The sequence below is a fragment of the Phasianus colchicus genome, chromosome Z (assembly GCF_987193195.1).
Source record: "Phasianus colchicus chromosome Z, bPhaCol1.hap1.1, whole genome shotgun sequence".
NCBI lineage: Eukaryota > Metazoa > Chordata > Aves > Galliformes > Phasianidae > Phasianus > Phasianus colchicus.
In genome coordinates, this window is record NC_143476.1 from 29,742,025 (window position 1) to 29,767,768 (window position 25,744).

At 36.2% G+C, this 25,744-nt stretch overlaps 1 protein-coding gene across 1 annotated transcript in view; it reads right to left on the reverse strand.

Moving 5' to 3' along the window:
- ADGRV1 (adhesion G protein-coupled receptor V1) overlaps window positions 1-25,744 on the reverse strand; it is a 247,086-nt gene that overhangs the window by 79,069 nt on the left and 142,273 nt on the right. Inside the window, exon 85 of the mRNA XM_031607653.2 lies at window positions 2,118-2,234. Coding sequence (XP_031463513.2) covers window positions 2,118-2,234 — 117 coding nt within the window. The remainder of the gene's footprint in view (window positions 1-2,117; window positions 2,235-25,744) is intronic.

Genomic DNA, 25,744 nt, shown 5'->3' on the forward strand with positions numbered 1-25,744 from the left:
ATGAACTGTGGTAAGCAAAGAGATGGAATAGAAAAAACTAGCGTTGCTCCTGCTCCAACAAATATACGATTTTTTATAAGCTTTAACAGCAGAAACAGAGTCCAGAAAAATAAAGAATGGCTAGAAACTTAATTCACTTAGTTCTGCCATGAGAGAGCAAGAAATTCAAGACCTATTCTCCATCAAGAGTAGTAGATTGTTTCTGAGAGCTGGGTTCAGCTACATTTCAGATGATTTCTTTTCTTTTGGGTGTTTCAAACTTCAGGAATGATTCACAGTTGAAGACCTGCACCCAGAAAAGTGGGTATTCCCCTTCACTCTAAGTTACTGCTGGCCACTCTTTTCAGCTCATCACTTAACAGGCTATAAAGAGTGTTTTCCCTCTTAAACTTTATTGTCACCTCAAATTTCAGTGTAAAGTCTTCATGATTAATAGCAGCATGAAGCCCCACTAAACAAAATGGCACATATAAATTCTCAGACTTGAACAAAAATAACAAGAGGTTTCAACTACAGCTGTAAAAGTGACCAACTATTAGCAACCATCCAAGTTTTTTATCAACAATGCTTGCAGAAGTAAAAATTCAAAAAGGGAATAACTTGCAACTTAATACAGTCTGAATATGAGATATCCTAGTAAACTGGTAATTTGAAATTATTAATTGTTTGTAGAAAATAAGAAACATTCAAGAAAACTGAAGTGACTGAGGAATGAAGTAAATAAGCAGCAGGAAAAAAAAAGGTCTACAGGTAACAGAATAAATTAGGTTAGTCAGTCTAAGAGAAAGTCATAAGTCAACCTATATACAGGAGATGAAAAAGAATTTCAGTATTGATAGAGTGAGAAGAAAAAAACATCTTCCAGAGAGAATATTTATTTTGGCTAATTATATGTATTTAGGAAAACAAAACAACAAATAAATAAAGAGAACATTAGGCCTCACTACAGACATAGCAGGTTAGATCTCTGTACAGTATGAAACAAATGAAGGACAGTGCTGCATTTTTAGGAACAGTTGCAAAAGCAATATAATTGACAGACATTCTGCTTTTAAATATATCACAATGCATACATCACATTAAACTGGTCTTAAAACACCCATTCACCTCTTCCTCCATTAAAGCTGTACTTGGTTTTAGACTAATTTGTTTATCTCCTTTAAAACCACTGTCTGTGAGGATCAGCAGCACAGTGGAGCTATTAGACAGGCAGTTAGGGTTCTCAGTGCATGCAACCTGACAATAATCCCAGGAAAATGTCAGATACCATACTGATATCATTAGAAGAAAACATTGCATTTAAATATATATTTTAATTTGCAATTTCTTTCTTGGTCTGATCACTTTCTTATTATATATCTGGTGTGGTAATGTATGTAGCTGCATATATAATACAGTTTGCTATGATGTGTGCTATGGACAAATCCTGTAAAAATAGCAGAAAAATAAATGGGATAATTCAGTCATTAGTGCTAAATAAACATTTTTAAAAGAAGGCATGAGAATATATTTTCCAAACAACCTCACAGATTTCTACTTTGACTAAAACAAAACTGATACTTCTCTATGACATATTTCATTGTTCATGGTCAGTTTGTTCAGTTCAGTTTGTTTTTACCTCATGTATGGTTGTATAATACATCAAATTCTGACAGTATCTATGAATGTATATAATCTTTATTTTAATGCAAACATATGAAGGTATGCTTCTTATATTTCACAAATCTAATGACTAAAATGCTAATGACTTCCAAAAAGATAGTGTAGTTTAACTTCAAGAGACTGTTTCAAAAGACCAATTACATGTTTAGAAAAGTTAGTAACTATAATAAGTGTTTTTAGTCAGTAATGTCTATAGGACAAAGTGAGATGTGGAAACTCATATGCAGTTGTAATAGATACTAGAGGAAAAATTCTTTATAGTGTTTTAATATTTACCTCTAGACCTCTGACCTCTAGGTTTAATAAAAAAACATAATGTTTTGTTTCTGTACTAGCACTAGATTACAAACAAACAAACAAACAAACAAACAAACAAAACCCCATAAACACAGTCTCAGTGTCAGTTATTTTACAGAGGTTTAGGGGAAGAGGTGAAAAAGGTCTATGAGACTAACCTGAATGAGCATCCAGCTGAACTGGCAGAGATAAAGGTAATGTGTAACAGATGCAAGTGCGGAGCAGCTTTCTTCTGAGAGATGTTGGCTTAGGTAAGCAGAGGCCAGAAATGAAATCTGTAGGGAAAATATAAATATATATTGAAGTCAAACTTAGTGATTTTAATACTAACGATGGGGGTAGCTAGGAGAGGTGAGAGGAAATAAATTATCTTTTCAAACTGAGAGTGGAGATTTTCCTCCATAAAATGAGACTCTATTTTCTGACTTCTGTAAGGCCAGAAATTTTATTGAGTGGTAAGAAAAATAATTTATTGATATTGTAATTTCATTGTATTTTGTGGTTTTGGTGGTTTTTTTTTATTATTTGTCATCTGTTAGTGTCCCTATTTTTGGGACATGAGGATCCCAGTCTTTTCCAATTCACACCCATATAGGTCTGATTGTTCCTACACGGCGCAACTACTAAAAGATAAGGCCCACAGATTTTTCAGAGTCTGAATCCAGAATGTGTAAGACCTATTCAAGCTGTAATTTTCAAGGTTCATTTCCAGGCAGTCCTGTAAAAATCAACACATCAGTACATGGGCAGCTGTCTCACTGGAAGCTTTGATAGCACATCTTTCATATCTCACCACCACTTTTTGTACAATCTCAGAAAATCACATGTGAAACTTTTAGCACCTCTATTAATCCCTATCAATCCCCGCTATTAATCCCTATCAATCCCTTAATAGGAAAAAAAAAAAGCAAAAAACAACACAACAAAACACCCAACAAGAGGCATTTTACTGACTTACAATGCAGTGACATTATACCCATCAAATAATATGTAGCACTGGATAAAAGAGAGTAAGCTTACGAAGACAGGCTGAGGGAGCTGGGCTTGTTCAGCCTGGAGAAAAGAAGGCTGCAAGATGACCTCTTTGCAGCCTTTCAGTACCTAAAGGGAGCCTACAAACAGGAGGGGAGTCAACTTTTTGAAAGGGTAGATAACAGCAGGACAAGGGGAAATGATTTTAAGTTGAGGGAGGGGAGATTTAGGTTGGGTGTCAGGGGGAAATTCTTCACAGAGAAAGTGGTGAGGTGCTGGAACAGGCTGCCCAGAAAGGTTGTGGATGCCCCATCCCTAGAGGTGTTCAAGGCCAGACTGGATGGGGCCCTGGGCAGCCTGGTCTAGAGTTAAATGGGGAGGTTGGTGGCCCTGCATGTGGCAGGGGGGTTGGAGATTCATGATCCTTCAGGTCCCTTCCAACCCAAGCCATTCTGTGATTCTGTGACTCTGTGATTCACTTCAACTGTTGCCTAACAGCAGGCAAGGATTTAACACTCACCAAAATGATATAAATTATTTTCCACAGACAAGCCAAATGTCAAAGGATAATATGCTAATGGAATAAGCAGTTAATCAGTTGTGCAAAGAATAAAAGTGCTCCACCACCGACTGACTACACTGAGCACTGCTAAACAATGTCAGCACTATATTTAAATATAAAACACATCTCAGAAATGTTTAGCTCTGTCTTCTGTGATTTCTTTTTCTTTTTCTTTTTTAGCAGAGGAAATAATTCAACAAGCAGACTTCATTAAAGATTTACAGTGTTCACATATACAAAAGTTCGTTTTGCCTACTGAATGCTTGCACTAAGTGATGATTTTTCCTTTCCGTTACAAAGAATATTGTTATTTTGAGAAACAGCCCATTAACTTGCTGGTAGTACAATTTGTAGGCTGTGGAGACTGCTTCAAAACAGAGTTAATGAGTGTAAGTTTTTAGGAGATGGGTGAAGAAAGAAGTTGAAGTACCAGAAGAGCTGGTATACACCTGGACAAAAATGGTATCGGGTAACTCACACCCAGCATCTTTACTGTCCAAATATCCTTATAAAGACAGGCTATATGTATTGACAAAAACTACAGCAGATAGGTATCTCATGTAGACAGTGATATCTAAGAATGAAATGGAAGAATATGAATGAACAACTAGGCAACAGCTGAAGTAAAAGCAAATGTAAAATAGATTTCATGTTCTAAAGAAAACAAATGCATTTTCAGTATTTGATGTGGAGTTCAGGAGCATTCCAGTAGAAAATGGAGTCTAACCACTGCAACATAACCAGTTGGTTATCAAGAGGTCAATAAACATCTTAAAACAGACTACTGTTTGCCTAGTGATGACTGGTGAAACAAGTGCCATTGTCTGGGGTGGGTAAAACACCCACCTAGTTCCATCCACTAAGAATATACAAAATAAATTTTTGCACATGGGCATGACTAGCTAGCTCAAACAGTGCCACCAGTACTTTTCCTAACATTTGAATAAATGCACGTACTTACAACAAACTGAGTACAATGCAGGAGGCGGGGCTTTATCACCTTTTGTTCTCTGAAGGTTTGTGTTTATGTCAAGAACAGCTTGTCACACTGAAGACAAGGGAGGGATGGAAAGAGAAGTGCAGACTGAGAAAGACTAGGAATATGTTCTTGGCACCTTCTTGGCTGAAAGACTTTTGCATCTGCAAAAAAACTGTCACTGCAAGTTTTCTTTCCTGTGTTTCAAGAAAAATATATATATATATATTTTTTGTATATATATAGAAGAGGCATCTTGATGTGTTAACAGTTTTCTAACAAAACAATGTTAAGTGCCTAAAGTTTTGCAAAATGAGTATTCTTCTCATAGGCATGACCAGTGTTGATGAGATAAGGCAACATACAGGTAAAACAGCTACTCAGCTAAAAATTCTTTATACTTAGTAGCATTAGAGGATTTCAGACAAACAAACAAACAAACAAACAGAGGTTAAAGAAGCAAAAAAAAAAAAAAAAACTAGATATTTTTCTCATAGTGATTGTTAATTTGTATCTTGGACAGAAGATATTTCATTTAAGTTTTAACTTCAGCGGGCGAATCTTTTGTAGTGACGAACCTATTAATTAACAAGGGAAAGATGTACCATGCACTGGAATAAGTTGTTCCCTCTTGAAACAACAATAAAAAATAAATAAATAAATCTCCTGATACCAGTTTTCAGAGTTCTGTTTGTAGAGATTATGCACTTGTAAATGTTCCTTTGCAAAATACTGTTGTGGCATGCTATTTGGTTCTATGAGGAGATGACATACATAATGTTTCTTCCCACTACTTTTCATTTTTGACCCAAACTGATCTAAGTAGGCACAATAAATGGCTGACATAGCAGTCTGCTCATTTTTTTAATCTGTATGTGATATTTCTGGGTCACATTCAAAATCACTGAGTGATAATGTAACACTCATAAGGTTGTTAATTACAAAATGAATAACATAAAAAACATAAAAAATAGAAAAGTAATTCACTTCTGTTAAAGGACAAAAAGTTCTTTGTCAGGGTTCCTATGTGACAGTCATTTATTCAGTAAATGAACAAAAGAATACTGTAATTCTTCTGTAACATGAAAATAATTACTCTGCAATTACATACAAGGAAATTAGCACCTGAGCACTTAACCTAATTCACCAACACCAAATTAAAAAAGGACAAAACCAGATGATTTTAAAACTACATTTCTGTAGTTTTCTTTCATTTTTAAGCCATCTTCTGGCTTCCAGCTTGCACGCATTTGTGGTCAATTCATATCTTCTTGTTATGCTGGAAGCCTCTCTTCTGGCATTTCCTTCTCCATGCAGTTGCACTGCAATAAGTTCTGTTCCTCATGTGAAAGTCTTTGCAGCCTGCATATAAGTTTGTTTCCACTCTTCTATATGAGTCCTGCTTTTGTTCTGTCCAAGATTCTCATCCAGCAGTTTTCTTATCTCCCTATTTATCTTGTAAATACTTCTGATATATGCTAGTACCACATCTCATTGTCATCTGGTACAGCCGGTTTTACTTCTCTTTTCCAACTGACTACCCCTTGTCAAGGGAAAAATATTTTGCTAACAGCCCACAAGTTATGACCTTTTCCCTTTAATCTCGCAAATAGAACCGTATTTCATGATTCATCCTTCAGAGTTCAGGTCTTTCTGTACTCAACCCCACTACCACTTTATCATGTCAGTGCATCTCTACCTGTTGCTGTCAGCACATCTTGCCAGGGCACACTGGTTTTTGTTCTGCAGACCGGTGCCTTTGGATCATTGGAATACTTTTCATTGTTCATTACTCCCACAGCTGTCTTCTTCCCATTGCTGTCTCTTCCTACATTCAACTAAATCTCATTGGACTAATCCTCCTCTATTGTTATTTTACTAATTATGTGACAGATCAAGTATTTTACTGCGTTTATCTTATCAAAGAAAACTATCAGAATAGTCTGGCATGATCTCAGTTTAAACACAGGGGAGGGCTTATTTTCTTCCTTTATCTCTATGTCTTTTGATAGATTTTTTTTCTAATGTTTCACATTCTTCTGAGACTGAATTAATGAACCTGCAGTTGTCAAGATTACTCCTCCCTTTTTAATTTAGTGTATTTCAGTCCCATAGCAATCTGATTTGGAAGATTTGCTATAAGCACTTGGTGCTAGACCTCCAGGGTCTAATTCCAAGATTTCTGACATCAGGAACAGGGACTTTTTTGTTCCATCATAGTAATACACTTCAGTCCTTCAGTCCTTCTCCTTTCTCAGTAGCCACAGCCTTCACATCATATTATTTGCTTTTTTCACCACCCTGTCTTATTTCCAGTGTAAATCTTCAGAGTCAATATCTTCTTTGAAAATGGGAAGATTTTTATTTTGGTAGTGTGAAACCATACTTAACGTATTTACATTGTTCTTACTGCACATTTTTTACCAGATATTTTATTATATCGTTATTTACATAACTAAAAAAATTGTTAAAAAATTCAATGAAGGTTTTTCTACTGTCACATACTGTGTTCACAAAAATAAACATGACGTTCACTTATGTCAACTAGAGATGATGATATGAGGAAATCAATTTTCTAAAGCTTGTCAGAATTAGTGGCGCGAGATTTTGTTTGTTAGACAATTTACACATAAAGTAATCGATCTAAGTGAGAGTTTGTATATTGTTTGAAAGTGAAAAGGGGAAGATGTGAACACTAGAGAAATCTCATACCAACCAGGTAAACAACAGCTGAAAAGTAGGTTGGCTGAAACAAGAAGAAATATGTAAGAAGAATGAATAAGTTGAATAAAAAGGAACAGTAATTACAGTTTACTGTGCTTAAGTGCTGAAATGCTAGCATATGATGGACTTTAAAATGAAGATACAACATGTGACAAATGGAAACAAATCTTATCTTTAGTTTGAACCATAAAACTTACAAATGTAAACTTTATTCACCAGACCAGAAGTGTTTGTGTTTGGGGGCGGCTATCACATGTACGAAGCCCAAATTATTCATTGGGTTATATAATATTCATTAATTGTATAAGCAAATCCAGAATTATGCATGGAAAGGAGTTGTGAGGGCCTCTGAAGAAACCTAAATGTTGATTAGCTGCTTCTTGATATTTTCAGCATTCCACATATGTATTCTTTTTTCAAGTGTCAAGGAACTATACACATTTGCAGTGGTACCCTTTGTAACTGAGTGATGCATATTTTCATAAACTCTACAAAAAAGCAGCTTTGAAAACATATTTCTCTTCATGTAACATTTCAAGAATGACAAAGGCCAATAACTCCAAATAGACATTCAAAGTATCAGCACTTCCTCTTACTTCTGCATTTCAGCCTGCACTGCATCTTCCACCAATTGTTTTAAACTTGTTTGAAAGTACTTTACAATGGTTAGCAGTGTGCCATCACTTCATAACTGTTCCACAGAAATGCTGTAAAGTTATTGAATTCTGAATGCTTTAATGGAAATATATACCCTCATTTTTATATTTAAATGAGATTTTTCCCTTGATTTTTGTGACAGATTATATTGTATCATCTATTCCTGGTCAGAAAATATGCAACACCCAACGAAGAGGACAGAAATAATTTATGCTGAAGTCCACAAATAATACATTTACCAACTTGAACCAGTCCAGCTTAAGATGCTGCCCTGATTTTTCTGCCTGATAATTCAGTAAGTATTTTATGAATACCTAGGTATATTTTATGTGGTATTAGCTACAGATCTCCTTCTGTACTGTACTTTATGCAGTTTCAGTATGTAAAGGGTAATAGTAAAATAATAAAATAGTAAAGTATAATCAACATTCATCACAATGTTAGGAATTGCTAAAAACGTTTTCATACAGGGAGTACAAATCTGAGAATAAAAAACTTTCCCTTGCATTAGAAGTGCTGAATAGGTAGCACATTGCTTTGGGCTATGCGAGGCCACAAACAAAAAGCTGTGGAGAAGGATAACCCAAGCAGATTGAAAAAAGCAACAAGCAGCAGAACACAGCGAGCTCTGTCTGGAGTTAGGTCTGGCTGCATCTGCCAGCTCCAGGCAGTTTCACTTTCTCATCCAAGCAGGAAGCACCCCCCTGCCCCCCGCATTTCTTCTCAGACTTCATTATGGGAAAAAAAAAAAAAAAAAAAAAAAAGAAGATCCTTTCCCATCAGGAGAAAACAAGCTGCCAAATGAAGAACATGTCAGTATCCTTATGTTGCATTTTTATCGTCTCTGCACATTCCTGTCTCACAGTACGAACACACAAAGCTGTAGAAGTCATCTTCTAGACATAAATGTCTTCGTGTTTGTCTTACAGACAGTGATCCTAATAGCGGCCACTTCACTTTTCACATCCAGTGAAATCTTTTATTTCGTTATTTATTCTTTTTCAATTCAAAATGTGTTTCTTTGTTCCAGGTGAGGCAAGATTATCTCCTTCATTGTGCAACTTGTCTGCATGCTTTTCTGCTAAAAAGAAAACAACAAAAGAGCCCAGCCTCATGCTATCTGCCCTTTTACCAACACAATTTCATAAGACAATCGCATGCAGAATTTACTGTGCTTTTCCTTTAGTTGGACTTAACTGCACTGAACAATAACATATGAAAATAAGCACATTAAAACTCCCGTGTCCTCAATGAACTGCTCTCTTCTGCTTTGAATTTACTTTATATGGGTAAAAAAGGGGTGCCCTCAAGGAACACAGGGATACTGCTTAATAATAGTGCAGATGAATCATACTTTTTGTTACTGCTTGGTAGATCAGTACCACACTGATGTGAGCCAAGTGTTCTTTCTGTGTTTGTGTTCTGATATTAAGTGCTGAGACAAAAATACCAACAAAGGATGTACCAAAAATTCTGGAGATTCATGGTCACTAGCAACAATTCTAACTCAGACTTCCTGAAAAAAAGTAACAATACAACACACCACAGCATGTTTCAGAGCACAGGAAAAAAAAAAAAAAAAAAGAATTATGTAATTCAGAAGATTCAAAACACAGTGTTTAACTGGGTCAAAAGAAAAGTTCGATAACTAGCATTTCACCTCATCTTTACTCTGTTTTAATGATGCAAAAATAAGGAGTTAAGTGCCTTCGTGGATTTGCACATATGCTACATGCTTTCACTGGTCACTAAATTGTTTCTGAAATTAACATAATTCAGAGAGTGGTGTCTTATAATTGCCACCAGAAAAACAATATGTGCATTTAACTTCATTTCTTTTGGCTTCAATCATTATCCTGAGCATATATTCTAATATATATAAGTGCCTTATGAACAGAAACTCTGAAGTCTGAAAGGGTAATCTGCACTGTATGTTTCAGAGACAGTTTTGTTTTATGACTTATCTGCTCGTAGTGTGTTTATTACACACCACTGCAAACTGGCCCCTTGAAATAAGAAAAGCTAAACTAAAAATAGCTCGCAATACTGATGGCATATTTAGAACACGCTGACCCACAACAGTTTTGTATATAAGATGTTTACACTATAATAGGCAGCAGAAAAGCTGGCAACCATTTTAAGAAGTGATTAGCCATCAGCAACCATGTGTTGTTACTCATGCCCTTCCCCCAGCTGAGCAGGATGCCAATTGGTTTCACACTGGGCTAACTCTCTACTGTCCTTACTTTCCATACTTTGGCTCAGGATTTTTTGTTTCCCCAGACCTGGCAGCCAGCAGTCTGAGGGTGCTGGATACAGGACAGGAGGGGCTCAGGAACTGTGGTAGCAGCTGGAAGCCTCAGGAGAAGGCTGCGGTAACTCCCAACCTTCGAAAACCAAATTATGTGGTCAGATGGAACATGGTTTCTCTAGAGAAACCTCTGAGTGAGACCCACTGAGAAGTTTTAGGTTTTTTTTTTTTTTTTTTTTTTTGTTCTTTGTTTGTTTGTTTGTATTTTTTTCTTTTAAATAAGATAAAAGAAGGAATAGAAGGCTCTCAGAAGGTTATAATCATTTTAGTTTTATATGAAGAATCAGAACATAGGCAATATAGGCATAAGTGCCCATATTTTGTACCGCATTTAAAACTGGTTGAAAGGTGTATATCTCTTTGTGTGTTGTTACAAGAGCCAGATCCACCTGAATCTCACTGCAAGATCCAAAGCAATACAACAGTTCTGCCCTAATCATGCAAACACAAGCAGGGAAAGCTTCTTTTTACAATCATAAAAGGCATACATGTTGTCTTTTTCAGTCTTAAGTACCCAGACACAGCTCAGGGCACTCTGAACATGCTGATTTGGCAGGTCCCAAACAAGCTGTTCTGAGGATATTCTGTGAATTTTCTATGGCGGGATTTGCCTCCTGCTGTTTTCTGTCTAGAAACTCAAATAGATCTGCCACAGCAAATTAATTGCCTCTGGAAGCCTCTCAGGTGAGATTTATATACTTAAGGAGTGTATCTCTCCTGGAAAGATTACAGCGGAATGCTGCAAAGATGATAAAGGGCCTGGAGCACCACTCTTATGAGGAAAGGCTGAGCGACCTGGGTATGTTCAGCCTTTAGAAAACAAGTCTTAGAGAGGATATGACCAATGTCTGTATAAGATGTAGAAGGCAAAGGGATGAGGCCAGTCTGTTTTCAGCGGAGTGTAGCAATAGGACAAGGAGAAATGGCCACAAACTAAAGCATAAGAAGTTCCGCATAAATGTGTGTAAGGACTTCTTCACAGTGAGATTGACAGAGCACTGGAACAGGCTGCCTATGGAGGTTGTGGAGTCTCCTTCTCTGGAAGAAGACCTGCCTGAATGCCTACCTGTGCAATCTGGACTTGGAAGTCTGCTTTGGCAGGGGGATTGGACTCAGTGATCTCTAGAGGTCCCTTCCAGCTCCTACAATTCTCTGATTCTGTGACTCTGTGATTGGGTAAAACTATTAATAATGTGATTTTTCACTTTCTCCATTTCTGGGTATAGCTTTTTTTTTTCCCTGCAGTTCAGATTAGTGAAACAAGTGCACACAAATTTGACAGTTGGATATTTTATTAGCTCTAAACTGAATTTAGTGCTCTATTCAGGCTTAGAAACCTATGATATTTGGTAAATAGCATAAATGCAAGGGATAGGCATCTATAGCTACTGATGCTTTGTGTAAGTATCTCATCTTCAAGATTTTTCTGAAGTCATTATCTGGAGTCATAACCATGGCTGAAGTAAACTGCAGCTATCTGCCTGCAAACCTACAGATTTCCCTCCTAGGCTAACGACAGTATAGTGTAGGAATCTTCGTCATAAATCAGGGTCAAGATACAAACAGACTAATGACCTGATTAATATTTTATGCATACTAGCAGAGCTCTTGTATGCTTCTCTATACGACTAGGCAACCAGGAAGCATAAGTGTTTGTATATCTTCTTAAAAAAAGGAATAACAAAGATGTAATTACAGGCACGATGTATTTCGGCTTCAGTATTGTTCAGTATTAAACCTCCATTTACAGATTCTTTTCTATTTAGGGGTGCGGAGATCATCTTGAGAATTTTTTTCCTTTTTTCTTCAGTTAAAATAAGGTAGGGTAAGCAAAGAATTTCTACTTAAACTGTTAAGGGTAATCTAAGCCATGTTTACAGAACAAGTAGCAGTGTAAGCAGCTCAAAAAGCAGATATGCTAAAAATCTAACCTCCAGGAGAAGGCAGCTGCTGGTAAATTGTTATGCTTTTCACCAGTACAGAGTGAATGCTCTCTAAGTAAAAAAAAGGTTTACATATAGAAAGCTAGATCTTTTAATTGAAGCAGTTTAACTTTTGCAACAAGTTGTTAACACATGAAGGTATATTTACTTAAATGAATGAAATACTCTTCAGCAAGAGCTAACACTTAGAATAGTTCTTACAATGAATACATGAAAGCACATCCAATAGTCTCATGAAGATCATGCTTTATTTATGCAAGATCTTGCTTTCTGTATTTCACTATTAGCCCTTGTTGAAGAGTATTTCATTCCCTATGTTTCTATTATTTGTAATCCTTGATACTAAAGAAATACTTGCATTATTTAAATTTTTATGGCAACATTTCATCCAGATTCCTAATAAAGCTTCAAAACGACCTAGAGAACAATTATTTTGGCAGTATCTGTTGTGATACAAATATCTTTACCTGTCTGCTTTCTCTGTGAACAAGACTTCACAACAGAAGAGCATATGCCTTCCCTCCCCAATAAAAGCAGAATATAAAACCTCTGTATTTGTTGTTCACCAACAGGTTGACTTTCGAACCCACAAAAACCATTGTGAATTACATAGCGTAGGCTATGCCTATAACATAGGCTATAAGAAACAGGAAAGATTTAAAATGATTTGAAGATAGGATTTTTTAGACACTATAATAATACTATCACAAAGATGTCAGCTGACAAAGAGTACTAAATAGCATTAAATAATCCAATACTTGTAATTTATCTGTTTTGCACAGGCTCACCTTATCTATAAACAAGCCAAGGAGGGAATTAGGTCACTGGTACTGTAAGGAGCAGTTTAGATTTAAAACAGACAAACAAGAAAAATGCATGAGGTATGCCAAAAAGATAAGGATCCTAGAACTATGCCTAACCTTAAAGCAGTGAGGTAGATTAGGTACCAAGTACAACTTTTAATACTAAGACAATATTGTAAAAATGCATTCCAGAGTAAGGTTCAAGTATTTATAGAATTTAAAAATTGTGTTGTTGATGCCTGCTGCCACGGACTTTGTTCAGAGGTGCAGACTTAACTGCTTTTTCAAATTCAAACACAGAAACTATCTCATCTAGTGAGATCCTGCAATCTGTGTTTCTGTCAGCAGGAGAAAATGAGCTGCAGAGAAAGTCCCTTATACCTAAAATAACTCCTGATTTTCTTCATACAGAATGATTTCTAATATAAATTGTTGGTTACTCTGGAGTGAAGTATCTGCATAAGAAACTAATCTGAACAATTTACTCTGATGCATACTTTGCTTGATATTTACTTGATATTTAGTGACTAGGAGTTCTAGTAAGTGCTGGAGAATATAATGTTTTAAGAGTTTCTCACTGGTTTAGTTTTGTACAATGAATTTTAATCCTAATCCAGCTTCATTTGTGTTGAAAACAAAAGCAAATCTGATGTCAAGATATGCAATCAAAGTACATATCAATATGCCAAACACAAATTAACTTCTTTGCTTATAAGTGGACTTGCAGATAGCAGTCTAAATCCAGACTTAATAAAATTTCTCAAAATTAAAACCACTTTAACTTAAAGACTTTAAATGATGTCTTAAGTATTATCAAAGGGACTTCTATTAAGGCAGTAATGTACACATAGTTTTTTGTGTACAATGAAAATGAACTAAATATGACCTGTACTTTACCTAGTAAAATAGATAGCCATGCACAAGGCTGGCCTATGTAGGTTCACACAGTTTAATTCCTGTTTCCTGGTCAGGATGTACTGCGAAATAATAAAGGAATCTGAGCACACACTTCGGTGATGTTATTAACCAGCTGTTTTTACCATGTTCCAGTCTTAATTCTTCACAGTATGAAAGATAATTTTGCTAAACTAGTACCAGAGGATGCTGAGGATGAAACTTAAGCATATTCAGTGCTTTGGGCACCACTGGATCATATTTTCATGTATTATCACTCACACTATCTTCAAAATTCTGATGGACATTCATGAAACATCAGGATTGATTTAAATTGCAAATGGTTCTCTTTATTCAGAGAAAGATAAATTATAAGTTTGTTTTCTACATTTTAAAATTATATTTGCCTGTTATGTTTTCCATCAATGCATAAGTATATTTATACTGTTTGGTAGAAGAATGGGACAAAATTTGAGATGCAATTCTTTTTATTTTACAACATTTGAAACATTTAATAAATAGTCCTGTTTCCATGTGTAGGAATTAGGGGAGAAGAGATATTTTATCTATCCAAAAACATCAATTACAGCCATTATCAAGTGGTTTGGACTCATCGTACCTACATACATCTGAATTTTAAGTGCTCTTCATTTTTTGAAGCTACAGGAAGAAAACAAGTTTTAATAACTTTTAAATGCTGCAACTAGAAAGGAATACCATGTTCTTGAATTCTTGGATTTATAAATACTTTTCCAGCTGATTCTTTCCAACATTTCTTTATTATTTATATAGCTTTAATTTTTGATATGCATAATGGTCACAGGATTGACTGATAACTTGAAAGAAGTCATTGGGCTCACCTTTCCATATGTCACTTTATATGGAACTCCTTAGTCCAAAAGTACTTAGAATTCATCCCTGGAATCTGACTAAAAACTAACAAAGTATCCAACATATCTCAGATCTGTAGTACTTAAACAGGAACAGAAATTCACTTACTAGTACTTAATTTTATATGGGAGAGTACTGGAGAATCTGTTGACTAGTTCATTCCTACACTGTTTATGTCAGCTGCGTGGATGTGGAACAGGCCACATGCAAGAAGGGGTGTGAGGGCCCTGCTAGGAAAAGTAAAATAATTGATGACTTCCCAGATAAAAGTGACCAGTTAAAAAGTGGGTGTACCTTAAGTCCAAGTGCTGAATAGGAAGGCCTGGGAGTTACTGTAAGAATTCAGTTTAGGATTTAGCCCTGACCTATCAGGAAACATGCAGAACAGATTCTGCATTAAAGAAAATCTTCATCCTTCCTCCAGAAAAGCTGGGGTTAACGTATAAATTACTAAAGAAAAAGGTCTTCTTGTGTTTGGTTTGCATGGAGTTGTGGGACAAACTAACAAGACTGGATCAACTGCATTAGGAAATTTCTTGGGGAAAAAGGATACAGTATTTACTGTTCAGCATGAACATTTCAAAACCTGACACAGTTATAAACAAGTCAGTTAAAAACTAACCGGAAATATGTAGACTCTCACTAGAGTGAGGAAAAAGCCCATTGCTTCAGAGTAAAGCTGACAGTAGGATTTGGGCCTATTTCCTCCACTTGTAAGAATGTATTTTAAATGTAAATTCATATTCTAGACTATGCTTCTGTCCATTTCCAAATGATATGGTCCTTATATTACAAGGATTCATGCAGAAGAACAGGGACCATGCAGTTTCCTAGCAATCCAACCTGCTAGGCATATAAAACCACCTAGAGAGAGATCATTACTTATATCAGATATGAGCAGCTTCAACTCTTTTATGACTGCTAGCTATCATAAAGATCATAAAGAAGCTCCGATTATAGGACTCTGCATGTCATCAGGAAGTACATCAGCCTGTATATCCGACAGAGACTGCATTTCCCCTCACACAAGACCAATGATGGGGACTTTACTCATTCCTCACGGCATGGCTGTGTTCAGAGAGCTTCAGGCACCATCACGGAATGGAACAACAGCTGCTGATGCCTCCTGCCCACTAATTTTAAATACTCAAGACTTCAGAGGAAAGATCTAATCCCTAGTAACTTATAATTAATACTACATTTATCACTTCCTGTTACGTGTTATGCTGAAACCTACACTGTAAGACAAAGCCAACTTTAATATGGGAGCAATTCAGGTGATACCTTCAGTTTCTTTGTGTCAAATTTGATCAAGTATCAGGTCCTTCACTTTGGCCACAACAATCCGAGGCAACTCTACAGGCTTGGGGCAGCATGGCTAGAAGGCTGTGTGGAGGAATTGGGCCTGGGGGTGTTGGCTGACACTCAGCTAAATGTGAGCCAGCAGTGTGCCCAGGTGGCCTAGAAAGCCAATGGCATCCTGGCTTGTATCAGAAACAGTAAAGCCAGAAAGGAGCAGAGAAGTGAATGTCCCGTAGTAATCTGCTCTGGTGAGGCCACACCTTGAGTACTGTGTTCAGTTTTGGTCTCCTCACTACAAGAAAGACATCGAGGCCCTGAAGCATGTCCAGAGAAGGGCAGTGAATCTGTGAAGGGTCTGGAGTATAAGTCTTAAGAACGACTGAGGAAACGGACTGTTCAGTCTGGAGAAGAAGAGGCTTAGGGCAATTCTTATTGCTCTCTACAACAACCTGAAAGGAGGCTATTGTGTGATGGGAATCAGCTTCTTCTCCCACATAACTAGAGACAGGACAAGAGGTAATGGTCTCAAGTTGCAATAAGGGAAAGTTCAGGTTGGATATTATGAAAAATTTATTCTCTGAAACAGTGGTCAGGTGCTGGAACAGGCTGCCCATGGTGGAGGGGTGGAATCACCGACCCTGGAGGTGTTCAAGAACCATTCAGATGTGTACTAAGGGGCATGGTTTAGTGGGGAAATATTCATGGTAAGTGGATGATCTTGGAGGTCTTTCCCAACCTTGGTGATTCTATGATTCTATGAAATTAAAAACAGAAAAAGTAAACAGAAACATTACAAATTCATTTCCTTGCACAAATACTACTTTTAGACAGGAAAAAATTCAAAGGTAATGAAAATCATAGATGATATGAAATCAAAACAACAAAGAAAAGTCGCAGTGATAGGGAATTTTTAAGCCCAAATACAATGTCCTCTACTGTACCTTTCAGAACAGTAATGAAAGCTCATGACCCTACTCTCTGAACAGCTAGCATCATTTTAAAAATAAAAAAATCCTAAAATAGTAAATCTGATATCCAGAGCATTCTATACACTACTAACTGTCTAACAGAAAACATGTTGCAGGAATCTGCTAGGACTGAACAAGATGTATACTGTGTAATGCAGAGCAATGAGAAATTCTCTTCCAAAAGCACTAATGGTATAGCATTCAGAGTGAGAGGTATGAGTATCTTTGGTTTGCTGGTGCTTTTTGGTTTTTTTTTGTTTTTGTTTTTTTCCTGGGAATGTTTTCAACATTGAGAATCTTCCTGTCACTCACAGCACAGAAATCAATTTTCCCTTGATAGGACAAGAGTCAAACAACGAAGATCTAAATTATTTAAAAAGAGCTGTTTGTGAGCTAACAGATGCCTAGCCCAGATTCCTCCCCTGAAGTGACTACAGCTCCTCTGCAGCTCTGTGACTGTAAAACCGAGTACTGTTTACATTCAGCAGGTCCCAAACAATGAGCATTTCTCACAGATGTGTGGTAATTTTGCAGGCAAAAGAGCCAAGACAGAAAACAGTTCTGAAAAACAGCTTTGATGAACATACACTTAAACATGCATGGAGAAAAAGCCAAACAGAATGGTATTGTGTATGAGTAGTATATACAAGATGGCTAACGCCTTCTTTACTTAACTGATAATTCTAAAGCAATTAGTCACCACATTTACTTTAAAGAAGTGAACAAAGGTACTTTTTTTGTAGCCTCTTGTTTTAGGAACATGTCCTTATCTTTTATTGCAACACAAACCAAACACAAAGCATGTCTGTATTAAACAGCCACACATCTTAAACCAATCGCATTTTAGAGATTGTTTCTGTATTTAGACACATTTTGCCTGTTCCTGCAGAAACATGGATGTTTTTGCTGTGTCCAAGCGCTTCAAACGCTTCCTACATTCAACCATACTAATAATAGCAAATACTCTCCTCAGACCCGTCCCATGTGTTAAACTAATCAACATCAGAAGGTCAAAAGTGCATATATCCACATTAATTTATTCACTGTCATGACCACACTGCCACATATTTGGCCTTCTTTTATGCTTCTCCTTAATATGCTCACAGAGTCAATTATTCTAATTGAAAAAAACTTTAACCGAATTTTGCCATTTTAAAGAAAACAAACAAACAAACAAACCTTAATTTGCTTAGTTAACTACTGTAAACTAAGGAGCTGTGGAGGTCCTTTTCTATTCTATCCCTCTGCACCTTCCCTCCTCTAAGAGTTAGGCTAACGAATAGTCCACACGCCTCTTGCACAGTGAGAGCAGACTTGCCATGCCTGGCAATTAACCTGTGTTGCATAACATTAGCTATTATTTCTGCTATAGCAAGCACAAAGATGTGATTTCATCTGCCTTATGCCTCATGTTCTGCTGAATGTGAGCTAGCACTAGATTAAAAGCTATGCAGTTGGGCTAACTATCTGTAGCCCTGGAGAAGATAAGTCTTGTGGAGAGGCTGAGTCCCATGCTAGTTTAAACACAAAGCAACACCAACTGCAGCTAAACAATTTTTGTTCATCTCTGGCCTGAATCCAGACTGAGCCGTTTGAAGTCCATACTTATTTCTGCCAGAAAAGGACTATATAGGCATGTCCTTGCTCTCTCAGATCTCTCAGAATAAAATGTCTCTGGAAAAGATAAGGCTCATATGCTTTATCTTTTGCTTTGCACAGCCAGTAGGATGGGAGTTCAAGGAGAAGAATTAAACAAACAGGTTGAATTCTCCTAAATTTTTCCAGCAATATCAGGCTGTCCTTTTGGGTCAGTGGCATACAACAAAACTTATATCATAGCAAGGCCATTTGGTAAAGTAGTACCTTTCTGTGAACTAGATAATTAGAAAAACAAAAAACAAAACAGAAGCTGAGAAACAGAACGCCTTCTTCAGTATTTCATCAGAAAAAAAAATAAACAAAAAAACCATCACATTATAAGACTTGTCTGGTTTCTCCAGCTGTGCTGGCTGGTGTAATAAAAGATATTATCTCATCCCACAGGGTTTTGCGAGCAAACTACAGCTACAGTAGCATTACTACATGAATCATACTGAAATTTAGCATATCCTCATTAACATGAATATCAGTACTTTTTGATTATATTCGATCAAATAAAATGTACACCATGAAAATTTACACAGCAAGTGGATACAAAAATAGGTATACAACTTATGTTAAGCTTCACCTTTTGTACACACACACACACACACACACACATTCTAAACCAGAGATTCTTCTCTGCTACTTTGATTTAAATCAAGTTGACAATCTTATTCGAAAGAAATTTGGAATGCTATTGAAAAATGTAAGTTCGACTTTTTACTCCAAGTCATGTCAAGCACTTTTTATTAGAAAGCATAAATTAATATGTGGAAAAACTGGATCACATTTCCTATGTCTTACCACATTTAAGTGCACATGTAAAACCATAAGGTTAAAAAAATTAGAAAAAAAATCTAGATTTTTTTTGTTTTTGTTTTTTAATCTAGAAAAATTGCAACAACATGAACTCAAAGTTCCAGTCATATTTCTTGACAGAGTCTCATAATTTTTACTGAATACTTGTTTTTAATTGTTGTCGGTAATGCTTTACAGATTTTGATGTAACTGCTCATGACAGAGCATTGATTCAAAACATTTTAGAGGATGCGACGTAGGAGTCCCCTTCATTCCCCTGCTTAGGTAAACTGTAAAGAAAGTCCATGCAGAATACAGCAACAAAATACCATATGGGCAAATCTGAAGAAATATCAGTCTTCTGTGTGTGTAAATTGGAATGTGTGTAAAGACTGCCTCTCAGTGGGCATATCTGTTCTCAGTATGAAAGTGAAAGTCATCTAATTAAGTGGAAATCCCCTAGTCATCATGTGTGTTCTCATACTTCTGTCACTGCCAAAATTAAAGAGATCTACAGAGAGATAACCATTAAGTGTTTCCCAAATACAGTTAATTCACTAAATCTTTTTTTTTTTTTTTTTTTTCCCCACAGTTGTACATATCATCATTAGAATTCCAATTCCTATGGTGAAGTTTTTCCAGGAATAAAAAGGACTTTTTTGGCACTGCACATTTAAAGCGATCTGTTCTTCACTCCAAATGCTACTTCGGCTAATTTTTTTAACTTCTGTTCTGTTTTCATTTTTCAAGAAGATAGATGTCTACAAAGTACGTGGCAAAGTTCCTAAGTTTATCTTTTCACCCAGCATATCTCATTCCCCTTCAACCACATGCATGAGTAAACAGCATTGTTCTGATCTCAAAATCCTTAACTTGCACTGAATCTTTCCAAAACATAAGTAAATAACACCTGCTTTCATCACACAGTAGAATACTAAGATTGAAAAAAAAAAAAACCAAAACAAAACACTCCTCGGGAATCAATGTTTAAATAAGAAGCAAAAGGCAATCACTTCTGTAATATTCTGATGACAGTGATCATGTGAAAACAAAAGACAGTGCTGAAGAGATTATTAGCAGCTTAGCAAAGACCGCATAATTGTTTATTATGTTCAATAGCCTACTCTACAATTTGACAGGGCAATACACTGTATTTCCTATAGAAGTAAGCAATTCATCAGTCAGACCATACAGTGTAGAAAATAGTATTGTTTTAATAAATCTATAAGAAATTTCCCTATATTTTATCTTTTTTCTTTTTTCTTTTTTTTTTTTTTTTTTACATTTTTACATTTTTACTTCACTAATCCCTATCTCTGCTCCAGAGAACTGCAAACTTTCATTATACTATATTCAGTCTCCTAGAACTTCTTCAACTCAAGAACAAATTTTGCAAATCTCAACCTTCATTCAAAGTGGTTTCTTCCTTAATATTTAAACAACAAAGCAGAACACAATCACCAAATAAAACCAGTCCCACTCTTTGCTTTGAGTTTGGGAATGAAAGATGCAGGTAGAGAGGGTGGCACAGGAGGTGGGAAGAGAGGAAGAGGCATTGAGAACCAGGCTTAAGGAGGGAACAAAGTTACAGAGGATCAGAAAAAATGCTGTTAAAAGTCTACAATGCAGCCTTTTCAGAATGCCTGAATAAGTGGAAAGGAAAAGTCATTGTTTGTACCCTTCAGAAGGAGAAAATTTTTTAGACTTACTTGTTCTCAAAGGCCAGCTCATCCTAGGCCTTCAAAGAAAAGCCTTTGAAGTGGAGGCAGCTTACGTTTTTTACACAGGACAGATATAACGAGTTGTGAATTAGTATCTTCAAAGAGGTTAGCAAGCCAGAGAACTTTGAGAACATATTTTTACCATGTGTTAGCAGTAAGACTTCTCTGACTTCCTGCTCCAAGAGAAATTGAGCACGTTACCATTTCTTTTACTCTTCTAAAAGCTCTTCGCTCTAGGCCTGAACTGACCCTAAACAAAGGAATTCAGTCAGATTGGCGAGGCATGAGTCATCCCGCAAGCTCACATGAAAATGAATATCTTTGGTTTTTCTTTTTTTTTTCCTCCCCTTTCCCACAGTCTTCCCTCACTGATTTTTTCTCTTCCTTGTATCTAGCCTAATGATCAAAATGATTAATAAAAAATAATTTTAAGGAATAGGAGCAAATGGAATGAAGAAAGATAAAAGCTAAACTTAAAGAACAAGCCAGAAGAACAGGAAAGGATATAGAGACACTTCAGCTGACACAGAGAACACATATAGTTCATGTTATTCATGTTTTGGGAAGCCACACAAAACAGTTTGTCCAGCCCTTAAAAACTGCGGCAAAACTTAGTGCATGCAAGGAGTTAATATTTTGGAGTTGTAACAGTGACCTTTACAGTCTAAATTAGCCCAGAATTGATTTTACTCTTGAAGTATTCGCTAATAGAAGACTGTGTTTGCAATGCAATAGTTTAAAACCATACTGAAGCTGAGTTAAAAAACTTAACAGACCCTCTCCCCCTCCCAAAACATTCTTAATTATTACTTGCGTGATAAGCTAAGGTTTAATTCCCAATTTTTTTGCACTTTGGCAAAACAGTATTGCAAGATAAGTAAGCAAAAACCACACCAATACAGAGAATTGATGCAGAGCTGCAGGCAAGTTTGGCAGTTTTGAGACACTGTAATAAATCTGTCACAGAAACCACAACTCAAACAACTTACTACTCTTAATAAGGAAGTCCCTTCTCTTTCCTTTTTAATCTGAATTTCCTTCAATTTGTGAATATAAGTAAGAAAAAATTAAAGGCCAATCTACAGAGACTTTTTTTTTGCAAGCAGAAGGTGAAAGTGACAAGGTTGCTGACTGCTAGGGGACAACACTTCTTAAAAGACCAGGCACTAAGTCACATGAGGTTGTGCTGAGGATAAAAAAGCTACTTATAGCTGTCAGCAAGAGATGGAAATTTATTCCTACACAAGGAGGTTCAAGAGCATAGTGTATAGATGATGGATTGGTGTAAAATCAAACATATTATGTATACATATAAGCAGCACTAGAAAAAGGACATGTTCCACTGTACTATCTTCCATTTCTCTCATAGAAGAAACTGAAATGAATGTTGCTTGAAAAACTTGACTGAGTGCCAGAAAAAATATCCTCCCAATAGAATATGAGAGAAATGAGTATGAGACCATAGAAATCTTATTGCTGAAAATGTTCATCTCACATAGATAGTACATATCCACCCACAGTGCAATACAGTTACAAAAGGCTAAGTGATCCTTTCAAAGTAATCCCTCCTACAAATACAATGTGCAGATGGCACACAACTGTGTCTTCTTCTGTATGAACACACTGGGATTATGGTCAAAGATAACCTCACTCCCCCATCCAAGGGGCATGTTTTCCTAACATGCTCTGAAAGATTTAATTAAATAACTTAAATTGGAAGTGAAATGCTAATAGCAAACGGTGTCACTACTGCCAGACGGGAGCACAACCCACCTACAAATTCAGCTATGCATGACACCCCTGGAATTCTAGAAAGGTTTGCTAGAAAGTGAGACACAGTTTACAAACACGCTATAACTAGAATGTGTTTTTTTTTCTTATAGATCTATAAAATATGTCCCACAAGACCCCTATCTTTTACAACAGACAGAGCAAAAGCAAGTACATCCTTAAGCACCATTCTTCCCACAAGTAATGCTTTATACTGCACATGAGAAGTCACTAGTCTAAGTAATGGGTGGGTCTTTGGTGTGACAGCATCACATCCATTCATTCTGATTTTCTTGGCACTTTCTGGCCTGCACCTAGATCTTAAATAGTAAGAGTTCAACAAATTCCATTTTGTCTCTGCAACCAGTCTAGTACATTTATATATATATTTATTTATTTATTTAGAAGGGAAAAGTGAAAGAGCTTCTCCTGAATCCAATCTTACCAAAAGATTTGGAGTTTCTTACCAAAGGCTTTTCAGGGTTACCTGAAAACTAGGTTTTCACATGGTTTCATATATTTTAATGTTAGTATTTTATTTCGTTAGAGACATATCTATGCAGTATGTTCATAATTTCCTTGAAGATGTGGTTAGCTCTTAAACATGTACAAATTTACTGTAGTAGTTTCTGTTTTTATAGTGTTTTTTTTTTTTTTTCACTCCAGCATACACAGAAGAAAGAAGCAGCAAAAAAAACTACTTGCAGAATTTTGTTTGTGAACACAAAATAATGCTTTTTAAAAATCATTTCCTCCTCCCACATTTGCACCCTTTTCTACTGCTGTATATTGGGAAATTATGAATGGAACTACTGGAACTGACATTGTACATTTCTGTTCCAGCTGCTAACAAAAAAGCAAAGTCCTCTTTCCTGCTGAAAAAGGACTGAAGCTTCTGGCTTTAGTTTAACAGTTTATATCTGAGGTGTTTAGCTACTCACTTCACTTTGTAAATTTAGACCATGAAACAAAAAGAGATATTTGTATGTAACAATGCTATGTTTCTAGCCCTGTGAGGACTACTATAGGAAGAACCTTTATGGCTCTATGGTTTCAACCCCTTTCTCAAGGGAGACATTTTTCAGGAAAATAATTCATTGCTCGAGGGCAGGTTAATGGCATTGTTAATTTATAGAAAGGAATCTTCAACAGTTTAAGAAGTTTATACTTAGTTTGGTCAATCAGTAGCAGATAAACTACATTATGAGGGGCAATTGTATAAGTGATTAATTCCTAATCTCACATAAACTTCTAAGCAGCACATGGAAAATTACAAAGTGTCTGCTCTGTTGTAAGAATTTAGCATTCTATCTATAGTGGAAAGAACTAGAAAAATACACACACAAAAAAAAACATTAGTGCAAGTCTTGCAGAAATACATTGATGTAAGCTAATCTGAGAAAAATGAAAAATAGTAATTATACTTACATTTAACTATATTACATTCTTAAGTGGCTACTCTCATTTAAGGAACTTTTTTTAAACTTGAACATTCTAACCTGAGAACAATGAATTTATACCATTATTTTAAAAACACATAAGAAGACTACCTACTTACCTAAGTACCTCTAAAGTAACCTTTTACAGACTTGAATTCCAGCAAGTTACTATTGGGCTGTGAAACTGCTTTCTATCAGAAAACTTAGGAGAAAAATGACAAGACAGCTGCAGACAGTAGGAAGCTCTGAAAGCTTGAGCTTGAACAGCCTTCTCAGGATAGAATAATTAAATTCTTTAAGAAATTATAGCAGCTAGAGGACTGAATTTCTGGAAAAGCAAGTCAGAATATAGGAGTAGGATATCAGTATCTCAAAGACAACATGGGATTATACAATTTGTAAAAAAAAAAAATAACAGATTTTATTAAGAATATGCTTGTGAGCATGTATTTCTCTCACTGAAGTACACAGAGCACTAGACTGGGACTAAAAGGACCTGTGTTTTAATCCTGACTCTGCTCTATCCTAATTTAAGGATTCACAGAGGAACGATTTTTCTCTGCCTCCCACTTTCTTCATCTACAACATACAGATTTCACATATGTGTATTTTTAAGTACTCTACAATGGACTATGAAAAAATAACATATATGAACTACATGTTGCTGTGATTATTTTTAAAACCGTCTGTCACTTGAAAGAAGTGGAGACAACTTGTCATGCTTGAGCCATGCAGCTGCTTTTCAGAGCTCTACTGACCTAAGGCTACAAAGATTAATAAGTAATACCACAATTATGTATGGTAGTTAAACAACAATCCAGACTCCATAGCCAAAATAGACAATTCTCTTTCATGTACATAAACTTGCCCTAAATTAAACAAACTAGCTTCAAAGGTCTACAAGACCAGAACTGAACCTTTGCAGGTCACTTTATTTGAGAACACTGTCCTTGATGTGTTGAAGTTCACTGGGCTACATCCATGCTGCTTGTGTTTAAATATTAAATCTGATTCTGCAGAAAAAGATTTTCTTTTTCTGGAATTTTACATTCTGTGCCAGAAGCTTACCATTTGCAGCTCTACTGACACTGCCTGGAACATCAACCTACAAAAAGACTTAGCAAAGCATTTCCTAGTGGTGTTTTCACTTCTGTTTATTTTACCATAGCAATCAGAAGACAATCATGGCACTTCTACATTGAGAGATTTTTATCTGCCAAGCTGAGCTTTAACATATTTGACTGAAGAGACTCCCAACTGTTTTGTGCCAACACACACTCTGTGGGATTTTTTTGTTTGTTTGTTTTTTTCCCCAGAAGAGTTTTGACCCTTTACTATAATCTCCTAGACACTGGTGCAAAGTGTCTGTACTGACACAGAAATGTCTACAAAAAGGTGGTAAAGTCACAAGTC